This window comes from Rhinolophus sinicus, chromosome 14 (genome assembly GCF_057876585.1).
Source record: "Rhinolophus sinicus isolate RSI-liver-muscle chromosome 14, RSI-T2T, whole genome shotgun sequence".
NCBI classification, from domain to species: Eukaryota; Metazoa; Chordata; class Mammalia; order Chiroptera; family Rhinolophidae; genus Rhinolophus; species Rhinolophus sinicus.
The window spans coordinates 8,145,184-8,163,599 of NC_142514.1; the positions used below are offsets into that span (position 1 = coordinate 8,145,184).

General features: G+C 51.6%; 1 protein-coding gene across 3 annotated transcripts in view; it reads left to right on the plus strand.

The window, feature by feature from the left end:
• The window catches only part of MFN2 (mitofusin 2), a 30,411-nt gene extending 13,052 nt beyond the window's left edge, over positions 1-17,359 (plus strand). For all 3 annotated transcript variants that reach the window (XM_019756306.3, XM_019756308.3, XM_019756307.3), the window contains 15 exons: positions 2,452-2,614; positions 3,264-3,388; positions 4,058-4,166; positions 4,256-4,363; positions 5,420-5,573; positions 6,240-6,307; positions 6,449-6,570; positions 8,352-8,478; positions 8,862-8,966; positions 9,211-9,313; positions 9,742-9,962; positions 10,618-10,773; positions 12,287-12,483; positions 13,307-13,441; positions 15,294-17,359. In XM_019756306.3, coding sequence (XP_019611865.1) covers positions 2,452-2,614; positions 3,264-3,388; positions 4,058-4,166; positions 4,256-4,363; positions 5,420-5,573; positions 6,240-6,307; positions 6,449-6,570; positions 8,352-8,478; positions 8,862-8,966; positions 9,211-9,313; positions 9,742-9,962; positions 10,618-10,773; positions 12,287-12,483; positions 13,307-13,441; positions 15,294-15,363 — 1,963 coding nt within the window. In that variant the 3' untranslated portion in view covers positions 15,364-17,359. The remainder of the gene's footprint in view (positions 1-2,451; positions 2,615-3,263; positions 3,389-4,057; positions 4,167-4,255; positions 4,364-5,419; positions 5,574-6,239; positions 6,308-6,448; positions 6,571-8,351; positions 8,479-8,861; positions 8,967-9,210; positions 9,314-9,741; positions 9,963-10,617; positions 10,774-12,286; positions 12,484-13,306; positions 13,442-15,293) is intronic.
• Positions 17,360-18,416: the final 1,057 nt, after the last annotated feature.

Sequence of the window (18,416 nt, forward strand, 5' to 3'; positions counted from 1 at the left end):
ATATCCCCACCAGCAGTGTACAAGGGTTCCAGTTTCTCCATGTCCTCCTCCTACTTGCTTCCTGTTTCTTTTTTAGTAGCCATCCTAATGGGTGTGAGATGCTATCTCATTGTGGTTCTGATTTGTATTTCCCTCGTGATTAGTGATGTTGACCATCTTTTCATGTGCTTGTTGGTCATTTGTGTCTCTTTGGAGAAATGTCTATTTAGGTCCTTTGCCCATTTTTAAATTGGGTTTTTTGGTTTGTTGTTTTTTTTGTTGTTGAGTTGTAGTTCTTTATATATTCTGGATATTAATCCCTTACGAGATACATGATTTGTAAATGTTTTCTCCCATTCTGTGGGTTTCCTTTTCACTCTGATGACTGTTCTTTGATGCACAGAAGTTTTTTATTTTGACAGTCCAGTTAATCTATTTATACTTTTGTTGTCATATCTAAGAAATTGCCAAATCCAGTGTCATGAGGCGTTCTCCTATGTTTTCTTCTAAGAGTTTTATAGTTTTAGCCATCAGATCTCCTTCTTGTTCCTCTTTGAGGTCCAGTAGGCACCTCTGGAATGTTTTCCATACCACCGAGCAATTCTCCAGTTCTCGGTGGACACTGACTGGTGTCCTACAAATTGAACTCAGTTCTGACACTGTCTACCTGGACACAGGTAAGGACTCAGTCCCACAAGACTGCGCCCACTGCAGACACCATTCAGAAACCTGTGCTTCTGACTGAGTGGCTGTAAATTGGAGGTTCCCAGGACCTCCTCAAGTTTGATTAATTTGCTAGAGCGGCTCACAAAGCTCGGGAACATTTACTTACGTTTACTGGTTTCTTATAAAAGGCATTGCTATAGAGGATACAGATCAACAGCCGGGTGCAGAGGTACATGGGGCCAGGACTGGGAAGGTGCTGAGTGCGGAGCTTTTGTCCCTAGGGAATGGGGATGTACTACCACCAGGCATGGGGATGCCTTTCGTCCCCTGGAAGTTCATCACATCTCATTGTTGAAGAGTTTTTTTGTTTGTTTTTTAAATTTTATTGGGGAACAGTGTGTTTCTTCAGGACCCATCAACTCAAAGTCACTGTCCTTCAATCTAGTTGTGGAGGGCGCAGCTCAGCTCCAAGTCCAGTTGCCGTTTTCAATTTTTAGTTGTAGGGGGCGCAGCCCACCATCCCATGTGGGAATTGAACCAACAACCTTGTTGTTGAGAGCTCGCGTTCTAACCAACTGAGCCATCCGGCCACCCCTCTGGGCGCTCAGCAGCAGCTCATTGTCTTCAGTCTAATTGTGGAGGGTGCAGCTCACTGGTCCATGTGAGAACCGAACCAGCAACCCTGTTGTTCAGAGCTCGCGCGCTTACCAACTGAGCCATCTGGCCGTCCCTGTTCAAGAGTTTTTGTGGGGCTTAATTTGCAGTCCCCTTCTTCCTTTTCCCAGAGGTTGGTGGGTGGGGCTGAAAGTTCCCACCCTCTAATCACTTGCTTGTTTTGGTGACCAGCCCACCTTGAGACTATCTGGGGAGCGCACCCTGAGTCACCTTATAGCATAAATAGGTGTGCTCAAATGGGGCTCCTTGTGAATGATAACGACATTTCTATCATTCGGGAAATTCCAGGGGTTATAGCAGCGCTGTGCCAGGAACTGGGGACAAGGACCAAATACATTTCTTATACCACAGCATCTAAAAAAAAAAGAAAAAGAAAATCCCATCCAGGAAGAAAAGGCTCTCAGACAGTTTGGATGCAGCACAGTGGTAGCCTGAGGAACAGGCACTCTGCCTGGAGTCCTGTCCCTAATGACCCATCACCTCGGGCGTGGCTGTCATTTCTTCATCCTCACCTCAGAGGTGTGGCCCTCACTTCAGGTGAGCTAGCAGCCGGATCCCGCCAGTGTGCTGAGTAGAGCTGTTTTCAAGCACCGGAATCTAGCAAAGGGGCACGGTAGGCAGGGGAGCTACAGCAATCTCCTCTGTACCTGGCAGCTATCAGCTGGGGCGGATGGGGTGAGGCTTTCTGTGTGAGGGGGAGCACGATGGGAGACAAGCAGCAGGACAGGCCTTTTGTGGAAAACCAGCTGAGGTCAGTTAGACTGAGGAAGACAGCCCGGGGGTGTCAGTGGTTTAAGTAGGAGTGGGTCTCCTTCAGGTGGTTTCTATACGTGTTGCTGAGAGGTTTACGGTTGGTGGCAGGCCTGTTTCAGGACAGGTTGTGTCAGCATGTGGCACTGTACTATGTGAGCCCCTTGCAAGTTGGTTGGTAGTGATGAACCAGGAGCACGTCGCAGGCACCGGCCAGAGGTGTTTGTCCATTCATTTTCGGAAACTCAGGCCCCGACTCCCCTGGCTGGGCACTGGTGTCCCTGCAGAGAACAAGACTTTGGAGTTGTACGCTGGTAACTTCATTGTGAAAGCCCCGGATGCAGATGTTCGTGGCTCACTGACAGCAGTATTTCCTCACAGGACAAGCAACGGGAAGAGCACCGTGATCAATGCCATGCTCTGGGACAAGGTTCTGCCCTCAGGGATCGGCCACACCACCAACTGCTTCCTGCGGGTGGAGGGCACAGATGGCCACGAGGCCTTCCTCCTCACGGAGGGCTCTGAGGAGAAGAGGAGCATCAAGGTGAGGGTTCTGTGGCAGGTACTGGCATGGGGACCATGCAGCTGCAGCGTGCTGGCCGGCCGTTCAGCATGTGAGGGGACTGGTGGCACCTCTAAGGAGAGGACAGTGCCCCGGGGGAGGAAATGGGAAGCCCTGTTGTAGCCTAGCTGTTGGGAGGAGCGAGAGCTTCAGGGAGGGTCTGAAACCTGGGGCCCCAGGAATCAGGAGTCTTCAGGGCCTCGTGCGCTGCCAAGCGGGCCATCTGACCTCCGTCTTTGCAGTGAAGGGAGTGTGTGCCTTGGTACTTCTGGGGTTGTTGCCAGAGAGTGAGTCCTGCACTTGCTCTGTGATTCTGACATAGCAGCTAGGGGCTTGCACATTTTCGTTTTTCTGAGAGCCAGTTACATTCTTGTTTGGAGCCAGATACTCATTTTGGCTCATAATGACTTAATACAGAACACGCTCGGCTTTAGGACAATATCCAAGAAAGCAGCTTAAAAGAGGAGTGAAGAGGAGTTGCTTGTTCCTGGCAGCTCCCGACTTTTCTTTTCGCGGGTGAAGTGAAGGAAAGGGGTAACCCACTGGGCAGCAGTCTCAGGCCAGGCAGCACAGGGACTCTGGCTGGTGGCTCGTCCTCAGCCCTGAGCTTTCTCCCCCTCCTCCCCGTCAGACCGTGAACCAGCTGGCGCATGCCCTCCACCAGGACGAGCAGCTGCACGCCGGCAGCTTGGTGAGTGTGATGTGGCCCAACTCCAAGTGCTCACTGCTGAAGGATGACCTCGTGCTGATGGACAGGTAAGGGGGAAGGTGCCCCCCCCGGGAGGGCCAAACTGTGTCCCATTTCTGGATCATCCAGGCCAGTGTCCCCTGGGCCTTGTCATTGCTCTGCTTACGTATTATTGCCTTTCAAACTGGCTCCACCAAATCTTCCTGCCTCTTGGATTTATTATACCCATTGGCACCAATGCCCTGAAGATGGCCCAGTGATAGTCTGTAAGGAGGGGTAGGAGGGGGTGGTGAGAGCCGCAACCCAGTGCTAGTGTGTGTGTGTGGGGGGGGGGGGGATGAGGTGGGGGGGTGGTCGTGTTGTACTTTATTTCTACCAAAGGAGCACTTCACTTTGCTCCTGCTTTGTGGACAGGTTGCAGCTATATCAAGAAATACGGTACTATAGTGCTTGTTGGACTCACATCATATAAAATTTCACCTTAATTGTTTGTCCCCCAAGTAAAATTGTAAATCATTGTCTTTATAAAAGTGATAGACGCATAACAGAAAACACATTTTCAGATGATTTGGGATGTTATGAAATGCAAAAGTAAAAATCCCTCCAGTAAGGGACAATGGGCCCAAATACTCTCCCTCTGGCTGTCTCCCTTGCCTGCCTGCCTCAGGTCTGTCAAAGCAGGAAGAAGGGCTGCTCCTGGTCTGTGCCTGATGTTGGTTTACCCCTGTCGCCTCTAGCCCCGGCATTGATGTCACCACAGAGCTGGACAGCTGGATTGACAAGTTTTGCCTGGACGCTGATGTGTTCGTGCTCGTGGCCAACTCGGAGTCCACCCTGATGCAGACGGTAACCCCTCCTCTGCCTGCCTTTCTCACACGCCCAGGGCCTTGGCTAGCCTGGCCCCTCGTCCACTGAGGTCTTTGCTCCTCCCCCAGGAAAAGCAGTTCTTCCACAAGGTGAGCGAGCGTCTGTCCCGCCCCAACATCTTCATCCTCAACAATCGTTGGGACGCGTCTGCCTCGGAGCCTGAGTACATGGAGGAGGTTGGTGTCTCTTCATTCCGCAGTTTGGGGACTGCCACCCCGTGTGTCTACCCACAGCCCCTTCATGCACTCCCAGATCGCATTGGCTCTGACGTCTCTGAAGGAGTTTCATCACCAGAGGTTTCCCAGGTGTTCCCTGGGGTCGCTGTGGGGTCCTCTGCCAGCTTTGAAAACACTCCCTTCATTTCCCCAATCCCGCCACCCTTCAGAAAGTTTTCATCCAGGTCTGAAAAGCATCCTCAGGACGTTAGCTGAACCCTTGATTAGGGCCAGTGCTCAACTTTGGTTCATAAAGAATTAGTCATCATAGAACAGGCTCAGCTTTAGGAAGATATCCAGGAAAGAAGCTTAAAAGAGGAACGAAGATTGGTTCATGTGTGAAATGAGAGAAAAAGGAGTAATAGATTGGTAACATGGGATGATGACATATGCTATACAGTCACAGCAGGCTGACATTGGGCAGTGTGACGCTGGTAAATTCCTTAAGCCTTCTGGTAAATTCCTCACCTGTGAGATGGATAGAAGAGTTACAGAGAGGATGAAATCTCTTAACTGAGAAAAGCACCTGGCACATGGCAGGTGTCCACAAGAGGCTGTTACTGTTTTAAAATTCCAGCAATAGAGCCCTAGGGCTTCAGAGGTAGATGGGCTTGTCTGGTGGCGCCTAGTCATTTCATAAACAAGGCCCTAGGAGGACTCGGCTCGTCAGCATGGAGCCCAGGTTTAGGTTTCTCGACCCCCAGTTCCTTCTGAGGCACCAACGTGAGATCCTGTGTAGACGTGAACAAGAGGCAGCTTGGGGCATGTTGTAGCATTTCTGCTAATGTAAGTCATACCCCCAAGAAACATGGCCATATTGGTTCTGAGGAGTTTAGTGTCTAGAGAACAGAGGTAGTGGCAGATGGCTTGCTGTGTATGTGTTTGCACCTTATGAATACTGAACCGTGTGAATTATTGCTTATTTTTTTAACAAAGAAGCAGTTGGGGGCTGTAGGCTCCATCAGGAGGGTCCACCCACCCCACCTGGTCACATACACCTATCTGTTTGGGCTCCAGGTGCGGCGGCAGCACATGGAGCGTTGTACCAGCTTCCTGGTGGACGAGCTGGGCGTGGTAGATCGAGGCCAGGCTGGAGACCGCATCTTCTTTGTCTCTGCCAAGGAGGTGCTCAACGCCAGGATCCAGAAGGCCCAGGGCATGCCCGAAGGAGGTGATGATGGAACAGACTTCCGCCTTTTCCCTGATGTTTGAGACGTTGGGTCGCATGCCAGGTCAGCCAGTAGAAAATAGTTCTGAGAACGAGGTGGTGAGAAGAGGCTTGAGTGAGAAGCTGTTTGATTCCCAGTGTTTAGCTAAGTGCCCAGTCAGCTTGGCTTTGTGGGTTTTCTCCGGTTTCCTCTGCTGCCAAGTTATTGGGTTGGTGCAAAAGTAATAGCGGTTTAAAAGGTTAAAAATACCATGTTTCCACGAAAATAAGACTGAGCCGGACAATCAGCTCCAATGCGTCTTTTTGGAGCAAAAATTAATATAAGATCTGATCTTATTTTACTATAAGACTGGATATAATATAATTAATATAATATAACTAATATAATATAACATAACATAACATAACATAATATAATATATAATATATAATACCAGGTGTAATATAACGTAACATAACGTAACACTGGGTCTTATGTCATGTAATACAAGATTGGATCTTATATAATATGATATAAGACTGGGTCTTATATTAATTTTTGCTCCAAAAGACGCATTAGAACTGATTGTCTGGCTCAGTCTTATTTTCGGGGAAACAGTGATTGCAAAAACCGCAATTACTTTTGCACCAACCTAGTATTTCGGAACTGATGTTGTGCAATTCTCCTAGGGGGCGCTCTTGCGGAAGGCTTTCAAGTGAGGATGCTTGAGTTTCAGAATTTTGAGAGGAGGTTTGAGGTGAGTCCTTTGATTCTGGTATCTGGCGATTCTGGGCCTCCTTAGCTGTCACCAGCTGTGTCCCTTGGCAGTGAAAGCCAGAGCTGGGCCCTTGGCTGGTGGTCCCTGGTGGCCTCCCTCAGCACCTCTTGTCTGTTCCAGGAGTGCATCTCCCAGTCTGCGGTGAAGACCAAATTCGAGCAGCACACGGTGCGGGCCAAGCAGATTGCGGAGGCGGTTCGCCTCATCATGGACTCTCTGCACATCGCGGCTCAGGAGCAGCGGTAAGAAGGGGGCCTTGGACAGGTGGGGGGAGTGCGGGAGGTGACCCCCTGACCCCCTGTCTGGGGACGGGCCCAGGGACAGAGCTGGCAGAGCTGTCTCTGGGTGCCCAGCAGGTCCCCCTCCCCAGGCACCAGCCACATTAGGTCCGCATGGAGCAGCCTGGCCAGGGTGGGCCGTTGGGGGTCTGTTTGTCCCACCAGGCCTGTGCAGCACAGTCCCCTGAAATGCCGCCCCCACAAGCCCAGCCATTCTCAGAGCCGGAAGCAGAACACTTTTTTTTAAAAATAACTTTTTTGGGGAGATATTAAAATATAGGAAAGTATAGAGAATAAGTTAACACCTTGCTTCCACCACACGGAATTGACAGTCGACATTTGCTTTATATTATTTTTAAGTTAAAATAAAACACACAAAAAATGTTAAATACCTTTGATTCTTCAGCCTCTTGTCCCAGTGTCACTCTGCCCACCTCAGAGGGCACCATGATCATGAATTTTGTGTAGTCTTATCATCCATTTAAAAAGTACTTTTTACATAAATCCTGAAGATGCTTTGTATATGCTTTAAGCGTACAGATATGGCCTCGTACTGTGTGTGTACTGACCTAGCTTTTCTTTCCACTCAGCATTGTTTTTGCCCTTTTGTTTTATTTTTTTTTATATTTATTTATTTATTTATTTACCCCCCATTTCTTCCACTTCCCCCCACTCCAGTTCAAGCCGTTGTTTCTCAGTCTAGTTGTATAGGACACAGCTCCCTGGCCCATGCTGGTGTTATGAGCCTTGCGCTCACCCTCGCTGAGGCAGTCGGTCACCAGTCGTCGGTTGTCAGTCACCAGTTGTCCGCTCACAGCAGCTTACGGCAGTTCTCGCTGGCTGCCGGCCACTCTGGCCACTGGTGGGGGCACACGGTAGCCCATGGCTGCATACAGCAGCCCGCTGCAGCCCAGCTCCAGGGAGAGCTGTTGTTCACAATCTTAGCTGTAGAGGGCGCAGCTCACTGGCCCATGTGGGAATTGAACCTACGGCCTTCAGCGCGGTGCTCCAACCACCTGAGCCACCAGGCCGGCCTGCCCTTACTTTTGTTGATACATGTAGTTGAGTTTATGACTGTTAACTGCTATAGAGTATTCTGTTGTGAATATACCTCATTTTCCCACTGATTGATTTTTAGATTTCATTTTTTTTTCTATTGCAAACTCCACTGCAGTGGACATCAGTTCACGTGTCCCCTCCTGCACATTTGTGCGAGCCTTTGTGGGATTAATTTCAGGAGGTGGAATGGTTCTGTTTTAGGGTATGTGCATTTTCGGTGTTAGCCAATTTCACTTTGTTGCTTTCTGAAACATCTAATCCCATTCATAGTCCCACCAGCAGGATGTACTGGAACTCCCATTCCCCCGACCCTCACCAGTATGTCAAATGTGGTGAGTTTTGGAGACTTCTTGGTAGAGAGTAGTACCTCTTGTAAATTTAATTTCCCTGATTACTAGTGAAGTTGAGCATTTTTTTCTATGATAATTGGCAGAACTTGTTCTAACCCCCTGAAGGCATCCTCCCCACTGTCACATCTTCCAAATGGAAGACTTGAGAGTGAGTGGTTGGTGCGTCTCTCCCTCATTCCTGGGGAGGGGAAGAGCAAGTCTCTGGGTATGTGTGAATCTGCCAAGGCCCCCTGCCAAGATCACAGCTGGGGCCCATGCAAGCTTTCTGGCGTCCCCTCTTGCTCCTCTGCTTAGTCGGGTGGGGACCTGGGTCTAGTAACCAATGATCTTTCTCAGGGTTTACTGCCTGGAAATGCGGGAGGACCGGCAAGAGCGGCTGAGATTCATTGACAAACAGCTGGAGCTCTTGGCACAAGATTACAAACTCAGAATTAAGCAGATTACCGAGGAGGTCGAGAGGCAGGTGAGAAATGGGGAGGAAGCACTTTGGGGAGATTCGGACTGTGGTCCAGGGTGCTGGCAACGTGAAAAAGCAGACCTCATGTGGGGGCTCCTCAGCCTTCCAGAAAGAAGCTGTGGCATGGCCCTGATGCAAGAATGAAGAGCCTCTCTGGGTTCACCGTTCCATTGTGTGACCCTGGGCAGGTCCCTTTCCAGATCTTAGATGAGTGATTGGTCAGCCAGTTTCTCACGTCCCTTCTACCTCAAAGCTGCAATTCCATGGATGAGCTGAGGAAACTGCTGGCTTGTGGGGAAGGAGATAGTCTCTTAGGATCTGGTAGACGCTCCCCTGCAGATTTGAACAACGTTCATCCTTGATACTTAACAGCGCGCTTCCTTCTGTAGGTGTCGACTGCGATGGCTGAGGAGATCAGGCGCCTCTCGGTGCTGGTGGACGAGTACCAGATGGATTTCCACCCTTCTCCAGTCGTCCTCAAGGTCTATAAGAACGTGAGTCGTTATGCAGCAGGTGCTGTGGGCAGGGCCCCCCTTCATTCCTTTTGGCTGCTGGGTAGAATCACCAGGCAAACAGCAGGTCAGCCCCTGCCGGTCTGTGTCAGGCCCCACTCGGCTTTCCCTGGTCCCCGGGGGGAGCGTAGGCCAACCAGCCTCCTATCTCCTTGTCCCGTGGCTCCCCAGAAGGAACTCCTGACTGGGGATGCTGCTTCTCTCAGCCTCTCTCATCTGGTTACAGGAACTGCACCGCCATATAGAGGAAGGACTGGGCCGAAATATGTCTGACCGCTGCTCCACGGCCATCACCAGCTCCCTGCAAACCATGCAGCAGGAGATGATAGGTCAGTGCAGCAGGGGAACTCGGGTCCTCGGCTCTCGGCTGCCCAGAGCTCAGCTTCGGAGGCCAGGCTGCAGACATAATGACCTTTCCTGGTCTGTCACCTTTTATGATGAGTCAGCTCGATAACTTAAGGTTCTGGGTGTGTGTCGCGAGTTCATTCCACACCTAGACTTCGGAGCTGTCTTGTGTTACCACGTGGGACTGTCACAGGCTGAGAGTGTGGCCTGTTCCTTAATCCATGCCTCGGTCTGTGTACCCCTGGGGGAGCGGGCCTGCCTGCCCTGAGTGCGGCACTCTGGCCCCACAGGCCCGCTCATCCAGGCCTGGTTTCCGGGCAGAACCGTCAGCGTCCTTGGCCGTAGCTGGCTTGGCACCGGTGTGGCACATAGCGGAGCTGACGTGCTTTCTCCCCACTCCCCTTCCTGACAGACGGCTTGAAACCCCTCCTTCCTGTGTCTTTGCGGAGTCAGATCGACATGCTGGTCCCTCGGCAGTGCTTCTCCCTCAGCTACGACCTCAACTGTGACAAGCTGTGTGCTGACTTTCAGGAAGACATCGAGTTCCATTTCTCTCTCGGGTGGACCATGTTGGTGAATCGCTTCCTGGGTCCCAAGAACAGCCGCCGGGCCCTGATGGGCTACAACGACCAGGCAAGCCAAGTCCCTCCCCCGTGGGCGGTGTGGGAGGTAAGTCTGCATTCTGCCTCCACACCCACGAACCATTCTGGAAGGGGTTCCCGAGGTCGACTGCCATGGCACGTGTGCCACCCCACAGTGTACCATGGTCAAGGTTTTTGCTGTAAATCAATCTAACTTTATCCTAAGCACTAATATTTGTGGAAGTATAAATGCTAGCGGGATTTTTTTGTAATACACTAAGTCACTGTTGGTACTATTAAATTACATTAAATTAAGTACTATTAAATAATTTCTAATACATGTGACTATTAAATGCAGATGGCCTATAAAATATGTATTCATATACCACCGTTTTAACATTTAGATTTGACACCACCTGTTTACCACTTGAATTATTGCATGTACTGCTCTTGGTACACGTCCCACACTTTGGGGAACTGTGCTGATGCCTTCCAGGATGGTCACTGCTCATATTTTGGGGTATCCTGCAGTGCTCACCTTTGGCCAGACAGGTCTGTTATGAAGCTTAAATCCTCTTTGCAACTTGAGAAACTCATTTCCCCGTTTTTGCCTTTTGGAAGTTGAAGAGCCACCTCTAGCCTCGAGGGTCACTGAGGGTTTTATTGAATAAGCCCCACTCTTCTTACCCCTCGCCTCGTTTCTCCAGGTTCAGCGTCCCGTCCCTCTGACACCAGCCAACCCCAGCATGCCCCCCCTGCCACAGGGCTCCCTCACCCAAGAAGAACTCATGGTTTCCATGGTCACTGGCCTGGCCTCCCTGACATCTAGGACCTCCATGGGCATTCTTGTTGTTGGAGGAGTGGTGAGTAACAAGCCCTGCTTGGGAAGGGGTGGGGGGAGGACAGGTGGGCGCAGACTGGGGCACAGTTCTGAGGGTATTCCCTGCATTGGCCTAGCATCTAACAGCAGACACAGCATCTGCAACTTTAGTCATTTAACGTACATTTATTGACTTATTTAAGTCAACTAGCATGACATTTAGATAGCACCATTCCCATTTTAGAGATAAGGAAAGTCTGTGGTTGGCTTGCCAGGGATACACAGAGAAGACTTGAATTTTGTTTCCATGTGCCTCTAAGGCCATGTTCTTTCCCCTGGGGGGCCTGAACTACATGGTGGGTAGGGAAGTAACCTGGGAAATTGACAAGCCTGGGTTCTAGAGAGCTGGGGATGAAATCAAGAGCAAAACTTGCAAGGGTTTAAGACAAAAGAGGGCAGACCGGGCCTTGAACCCTTCTTCCTCCATCTCCTGGTTTTATGGCCCTTTTCCTTTCCACCTGAATGCCTGAAATCACAGATTGCCTTCTTGAAACCTAGGGTATTCCCTACGTCCCGACCCATGATACACTGCAGCCAGAGTAACTTATGCCTTGAATTTTCTTGATGATGTGGGCAGGTTCTCTATCATGGGCATTTGGCTTGTAGAGTGGTGGCAGAATGTAACTGTAACCAAACTGTCAGGTACTGCGTTCTCAGCTTGTAAGATTAGGGTGAGACAGAGCGAAGGCCTCTCCTCCTCCCCATCTACAGAAAGCACATGCTTGGTTCTTTCATGGAGGTGACCTGGCAGAGGGTCATTGGCTGAGACAGTGACACTTGTCACCCCTTTACAGTGTCTTGCTTTACCCAAATAGCCCTGTGCATTGGTGGAAACCTTATGCTGGTTCTGTGAGGAAACAGGTGTACAGAAACTTGCCCAAGGTCATAGCCAGGATGGCCGTCTGCTCTAGAGCCTCGGTTTCTGGCTCCAGATCCAGTGCTCATTGAATATATCTGCAGTGCCTTGGAGCAAAGTATTACAAAAGAAGCCATCTGCTCAGGAATGATGGTGGAATTCAACTTGACAGTGTCGTCAGTACATTTATCTTTAAGAAGTCTGTGTTACTGGACCTGTGCTTCTGGCCCTAACACTCCCATGCCCTGCTTTGCACAAGTCACGTGTGCAAACACTAGCGGGGCCAACACTAAGTTTCCCTCATTTTTATTATTTATTTATTTATTTATTTATTTATTTATTTTAGGAGGGCGCAGCTCGCAGTGGCCTATGTGGGGATCGAACCGGCAACCTTGGTGTTGTTAGCACCATGCTCTAACTAGCTAACCGGCCACCCCAAGTTTCCCTCATTTTAAAGCTAGAGACAGTGTCTGCCCGTCTGGCCTCAGTGGGATTAAACCAGACATTGAAAGAGCTGTTCTGAGGCGCAACACAAAGGCTCCTTGAAAGGGGCTCTTGCAAAAGTCCTGGCAGCGACAGGCCGCGATGATGGGCGGTGGGGTGGCAGAGGTCATGCTGGCTGACCGCTGTGCTCCTGCAGGTGTGGAAGGCGGTGGGCTGGCGGCTCATTGCCCTCTCCTTTGGGCTTTATGGCCTCCTCTACGTCTACGAGCGCCTGACCTGGACCACCAAGGCCAAGGAGAGGGCCTTCAAACGCCAGTTTGTAGACTACGCCAGCGAGAAGCTGCAGCTCATCATCAGTTACACCGGCTCCAACTGCAGCCACCAAGTCCAGCAGTGAGTGGCCCTCCAGTCCTGAGGGGCAGCGCCAGCTCCCGTGTTCAGGTTCAGGACTTCCCTCGCGGTTCCCTTCCGACCTCGGCCCGGAAGCCATTGGGTCCTAGCATCATCCGACCCGGGCCTTCAGCTGTGCAGCGCTAGCTTGAGGACAGGGATGGGGACAGGCAGCTCTCCAGGGACCTATGGCCTGGGCCCGGCCCAAGTAGTTGTCTGGTCCCCCAAAGAAGGAGGACGGTAGAGGAGTGACGTTACTTGAAGGATTTTTTTAAAGGTTGCCATGAAGGCCTTGGGTTGTGCATGAAGCTTTGCAGTTCTAAGCCACAGCCCGTTCTTCATGGCACGACCTCGCTTGGTCTGGGTGGTGGGGGCGGGGTGAAATGCTAGCTGCTGTCTGGCAGGCCCTTGCTAGGCATTTTGTGCCTAATTTTTTGTTTTCTCCTCCAACCCCTTAGAGGTAGATGTTGTTTTTCTTGGCATCTGCTTTTTCAAAATGAAGAAATAGACTTGGAGAGTAGTCCCTTGTCCCCTTGTCACTCAGCTCATTAGCAACAGAGCCACAATCTGAGTCCTGGTCTCTTGTGCCCAAGCCGGGCACACACTATGGTGATGCCGGTGTGTATGGTGGTTGTGATGGGCACGACCTCAGCAGGGGGTAGGGAAGAAGAGTCTGCCAAACCAGGTCCGGTGCAAGGCAGAGCTACCAATAGGTGACAGTGGGTCCGGCTGCTGCCCTGCTCTGGGTGGCTCGGGTTTAGTCCCCAGTGCGGTCCTGCGAAGCATCCTTGTAGCCTGGTTGACCCCCACTGACTCTATCCCTTAGAGAACTGTCGGGGACTTTTGCTCATTTGTGCCAGCAAGTTGACGTCACCCGGGAGAACCTGGAACAGGAAATCGCCACCATGAACGAGAAAATTGAAGTTCTTGATTCACTTCAGAGCAAAGCAAAACTGCTCAGGTGAGCTTGGCCTGGACGGCGGGAAAGGTTGGCTCTGGTGTGTGGCGCAGGCACGTTGGGAGCTCAGCTGCTTGTCTGTGTCTTGGGTGTGGGCACAGATCTCTCTGGTGGGCATTTAGCTCGCTCATGTGTTAGATGTTTGCTGGGCACCTGCTGGGTGCCAGATGCGGGGCTAGTGCTGAGCCTCAATATGATGGAGTCACTGCCATCCGGGCACCTGCAGTCAGGGCCGTGGTGGCCACAGAGGGACCAAGCAGGATGGGACCGTGAGGTTGCAGCTCACGGGCACCTTCGTAACTGCAGCGTCTCAGGCACTTGACACCAGCTGTTCCACTCAACCTTCAGCGTCCTTTCAGGGTCACATCATCATCTCCATTTTATGAAAAGGAAGGTTGGGGCCTACAGAGGTTGAGGAACTTGCCTGGAATCTCACAGTACATGGTCAGTCTAGGAGTGCTTGGCTCCTGCGCCCCCGATGCTACATGTTGATTGTCCCTGTTGTCTGCTGTGTGCTGGGGACACTGGGCTAGACCCACCCGACACATCTTAACCCCATTTCTCTTTGAGGGAAGGGGACAGATCAGCATTTTTACCCACAGGAAAGCTGGCTGGGTAGCAGGTAACCAACAGGGCCCTGATTGGAACGCAGATTCGCGTGGGGCCTCTGTTGAATCTCAGAGTTTGCTGGACAGAGTCTTGATCTAAGGAGTCAGGAGTCCTGGGTTCTGGGCCAGGCACTTGTGTTCGGGCAAATCCCTGAGCCATCCTGTGTCGCAGTTGTTACCTGTAAAGTGGAGTTAAGACTCCATGACACAGAGCTGAATGTGTCTGTGCTCTGTAAAAGTCCTCGGCCGCTTAGCTGAGATAACATCAGCGCGCGGGGACCCTGTGCTTCCTGCCCCCGCCCCCAACGTCAGTGCCAGAGGAAGCTGCATCAGGAGGCTCGGGCTCCAGGCCCCTGAGCAGATAAATGGGCTTCCCCTTCCCTGACTGCACCCTGCGCCCTCCGCCCACCGCCCCAGCAGCCATTTTCTTCCCCCCCCTTCTTCCGCCTCCCCCCATTCTGGTTCAAGCCGTTGTTTCTCAGTCTAGTTGTGTAGGACACAGCTCCCTGGCCCATGTTGGTGTTATGAGCCTTGGCTGAGGCAGCTGGTTGTCGGTCGGCCACTCACAGCAGCTCATGACGGCTCTTGCTGGCTGCCAGCTGCTCATGATGGCTGCCGGCCACTCACGCTGGCTGCCGGCCGGACATTCCTGGCGGCACACGGTAGCCCACAGCAGCACACAGCAGCTCACGAGGACCTCCGGCTGCTCATGGCAGCCCAGCTCCAGGGAGAGCTGTTCACAATCTTAGCTGTAGAGGGTGTAGCTCACTGGCCCATGTGGGAATCCAATTGGCGATCTCGGCCTTAGGAGCACAGCGTCCCAACCACCTGAGCCACCGGGCTGGCCCCCAGCATCCATTTTCCAGGGACACTGCTCATCCCCTGGGAACTGTCAGGATGTGTGTGTGGGGGGTGGGGGTTCTGCTGCCTGTTAGCCACAGGGACAGGCTGAACCTGAAACGGGAGAGGCAGGAAAACTGAGTTCCTGCCAGCTCAGGACTTTCCTGTGGTCCCAGGGTGGAGCAGACAAGGCTTGACAGTCTTTCGGTTCCACCACTTATTAATCGTGTGCCTGGAGGGTTGTTTCACCTCTCTGGGCCTCATTTTCCTTGTGTGTAAGAAGATGGGGGTTATAGGAGGAGTAAATGAGGCTCCGTGTCACGTGTCCTTAGAACAGCGCCTGGCGTGTAATGCCAGTGTTACCTGTTGTTAGCTGTGAGCGCTACAAAGTCCCCATTTCTCTGCAGGAATAAAGGTGGTTGGATGGACAGTGAGCTCAACATGTTCGTGCACCAGTACCTGCAGCCCAGCAGATAGTGGGCAGCCTGGAGCCCGCGCCTGCGTGGAGAGGACAGTGCCGCCAGCTGCACGGGGCCTCCACCAGGGCCTCCGCCAGGGCCGTGAGAATGAAAGCACCCTCTGTCTCATACAGTTTTGAGCCCTTAAACACTAGTTACCTGCCCCTCCTCCGCCGGCTGCTGCAAGAGATTTTCCAGCTCGTACCCCTGAAGGAGACTTTCTAACAGTGACCACGGACAGCATGGGACTGAGAAGTCACGTCAAGTCTTCTCTCCGCTTTGTCAGTTCCCTTGATTGAGAATCACTTGACTGCTTGATAAGGTCTTGGATCTCCCAGTGTTGCGAATGCCTGCTTGGAGCCTGTCGGGGTATCAGGCAGGCACCCCTTCCTCCAGCCAACATTAATACTGACCCATGCACTCCTGCTCTCCTCGCCCCAGCACACCCGCAGAAAAAGGGTACCTTAGGAGGTGGGTGGATTTTCTTCCCAGATTGCATCGGCAATAGTACTATCCCAGAAGGACTTGTGGCTTGTGTGTCAGTTCCTTCAGCTTTCATGCTTTGTCCCATTTGCAGAGCCTTTCAGACACGTCTTGGTTGTGGGGCTCAGTCCGGATGCCTTGGGTTTTAGGTGAGGTGGTGCCTGTGCCAAGAGGGGAGGAAAGATGCAGCAGAGACAACGGGAGTAGCAAGAACTTAGGGGAGCTGTTGTGGAGGGGCGTGTCCCTGTCCTGATGCCTGTGCTGTCGTGGGAGCTGCCCTTACCTTGACAAGGAGGGATGTGCCCCTCCTCTCCTCGCTGTCCCCTGTTCTAGTTTTGGCCCTTGGCCTGTGGAGTTGGGTTTTAATATTGGTGAAAGATGGTTTAGTCGAGATTGTTAAAGAATGTAGTAGAAGGAAGGATGGAAGGAAGGGGACCTCGGCGCAGGCTGAGGAGTGGGCCCCATTCAGGACGGCTGGAGAATGGAGTTGACGTAGAACAGAACCCTTCACCTGACCTCACTGAGAGGCTCGTGGGGTCGGAGAGCCCGTCCCACTCGCTTCATTACATCCTTGTTACGCCCCTTAAGAGACATGTGCCCACCCCGCCTTGGCTATCAGTCCTCTGGGCTAAGTCTGCTGTGCCAGTGATGCTGCATTTAGCCAAGTGTTAGTGTGGGAACCCCAGGACCCGCCCTCCCAGCTTCCCCGATCCCGTCTCTGACTGATACACATGTGGCCTCCTGTCGACTTTGAGAAATGTTTCCCGTTGTTGAGTTTGGCTGTTGTTATTGGTTAAAGTGGGGGCAGGTTCCTGTCTCCAGTGTGTTGTCAGGGGCAAGTAGCCTTTGGGTGACAGCCTTTGCGGCACAGATCAGAGAACATGCTAGAAACAGGCAGTACCTCTCCCAGAACGAGGCAGGGCTCAGGCAGTGAGCCTGGGGCTTGTCCTGCTTTTTTGAATCCACCTGCTTTCCATCTTCAGGGATGTGAGTTGGTGGCCTCTGCTCACTGGTGGGTGGCCACGCAGGTGCGTCCTCACCAGGTACCTGCTGGTTTTTCAAACCCTCAGTCTCCTTGTTGTGTGGAACAAAACGACTTTGCCAAGGTCGGCGTGCGGTAGGCGCTTTGCCAGGCCTGGATGGTAGCCACCTCACAGGGTGCCAGGAGAAGTCAGTGCCACACAATTCCAATGAATTTTGTATTTGGGGGGGGGGAATTAATTTAGAATAAGTAAACATGAATTTTTTTGAATGTAGCCCCTGGGCAGTGAATGGAATTTTGAGCTTATACAATAAGTCAAATGCAGTGTATACCACTAAGGGAGAGACTTTCTGAAAGAAATGTGGCAGAAAACACTGATTTAATGCTGCTGACTTTGTTCTCTGTTTTTATGTTCATTTGCTGGAGTGTGAGACATGCTTCACACAGTGAGTTTTTTCTCTGATGTATTTAAGGTGATATATTGCCTGAATTACTCCTGTATCATTGCTGATAATATTGGAAACTAAAATAAAACTCGTTGGAAACCCTTTGTGGAATCTCTTCAGTTTACTGTTCTGAAGCCTCCCTTTGACATAGCCGAGTCTGCAGGCTGTATGTTGAAATGACCTTATCTGTATTTAGGGGAAGTTGCCACCATAATCTGCCTGTGGGTTCCTCCTCACTCCTGGAAGGACTCAGATACTCTCAGAAGAACAAAATCTAGAGTGATTTCTTTACCGATTTCGCTATAACTCCAAACCATTTTTCACTTAAAAAGTCATGACTCAGACTGGTCCACCCTAGTTTGCTTTCTGAGAACATGGCTGTGTGACCTTTTCTTTCTCTTTTTTTTCTGAAGGACTCAGCAGTGGCTGCAGGCATGAGTAGTCAGTTTCCTTGGTCCCCCACACCTGTGCCCTGGGCTGTGGCTCCGCCCACTGTCTGCATTGCTGGTCTTTTTCAGAGGTCTCCACATTTTGGTGGATGGCAACCTCCTTCCAGGTTCCCAAGCCACACAGTTGGAGCATCGTCCTGGACTCCACTGTCACATGCTGCATCTAACCTGTCAGTTTCTGTCTTCAGTACACAACCAGACTCTGATCATTTTGCCCATGCCATCCAGCCACCCCTCTGACCAGGTTTCTGCCACCTCACTCGGCCCCTCCTCCCACCATGGCCCTTTTGTGTTGGTGTCAAGGCCAGCCAGAGTGACCTTGACGTGGATTTGAGAGAGAATCAACTCATGTTCCTCACCTGCTCAAAACACTGCTTTGGCTCCCTGTCCCACCCAGAACGAGGCTCAAGTTCTTGTGGTGACTTTTGGGGTCTGCACGGCCACCGACCGCCCCTCACTCCCTGTTGCCTGTGTTTCGGCCACCCCGGCTCCTTGCTGTGCCTTGAAACTGCTCAGCACACTTGCCCCATAAGGCCTTTGCCCTGCCTGACCCTCGCGTTCTTCCAGAGAGCACCACAGCCAGCTAACTCCTCTACCTCCAAGTTAAGTCATTGTCTGGGTCCGCCCAGACCCCCTCACTTAACATCTGTCTTCTTCCCTATCCCCCGGCACTTCTGAGTACCCTCCCCCTTACAACCTGAGTAACATACGT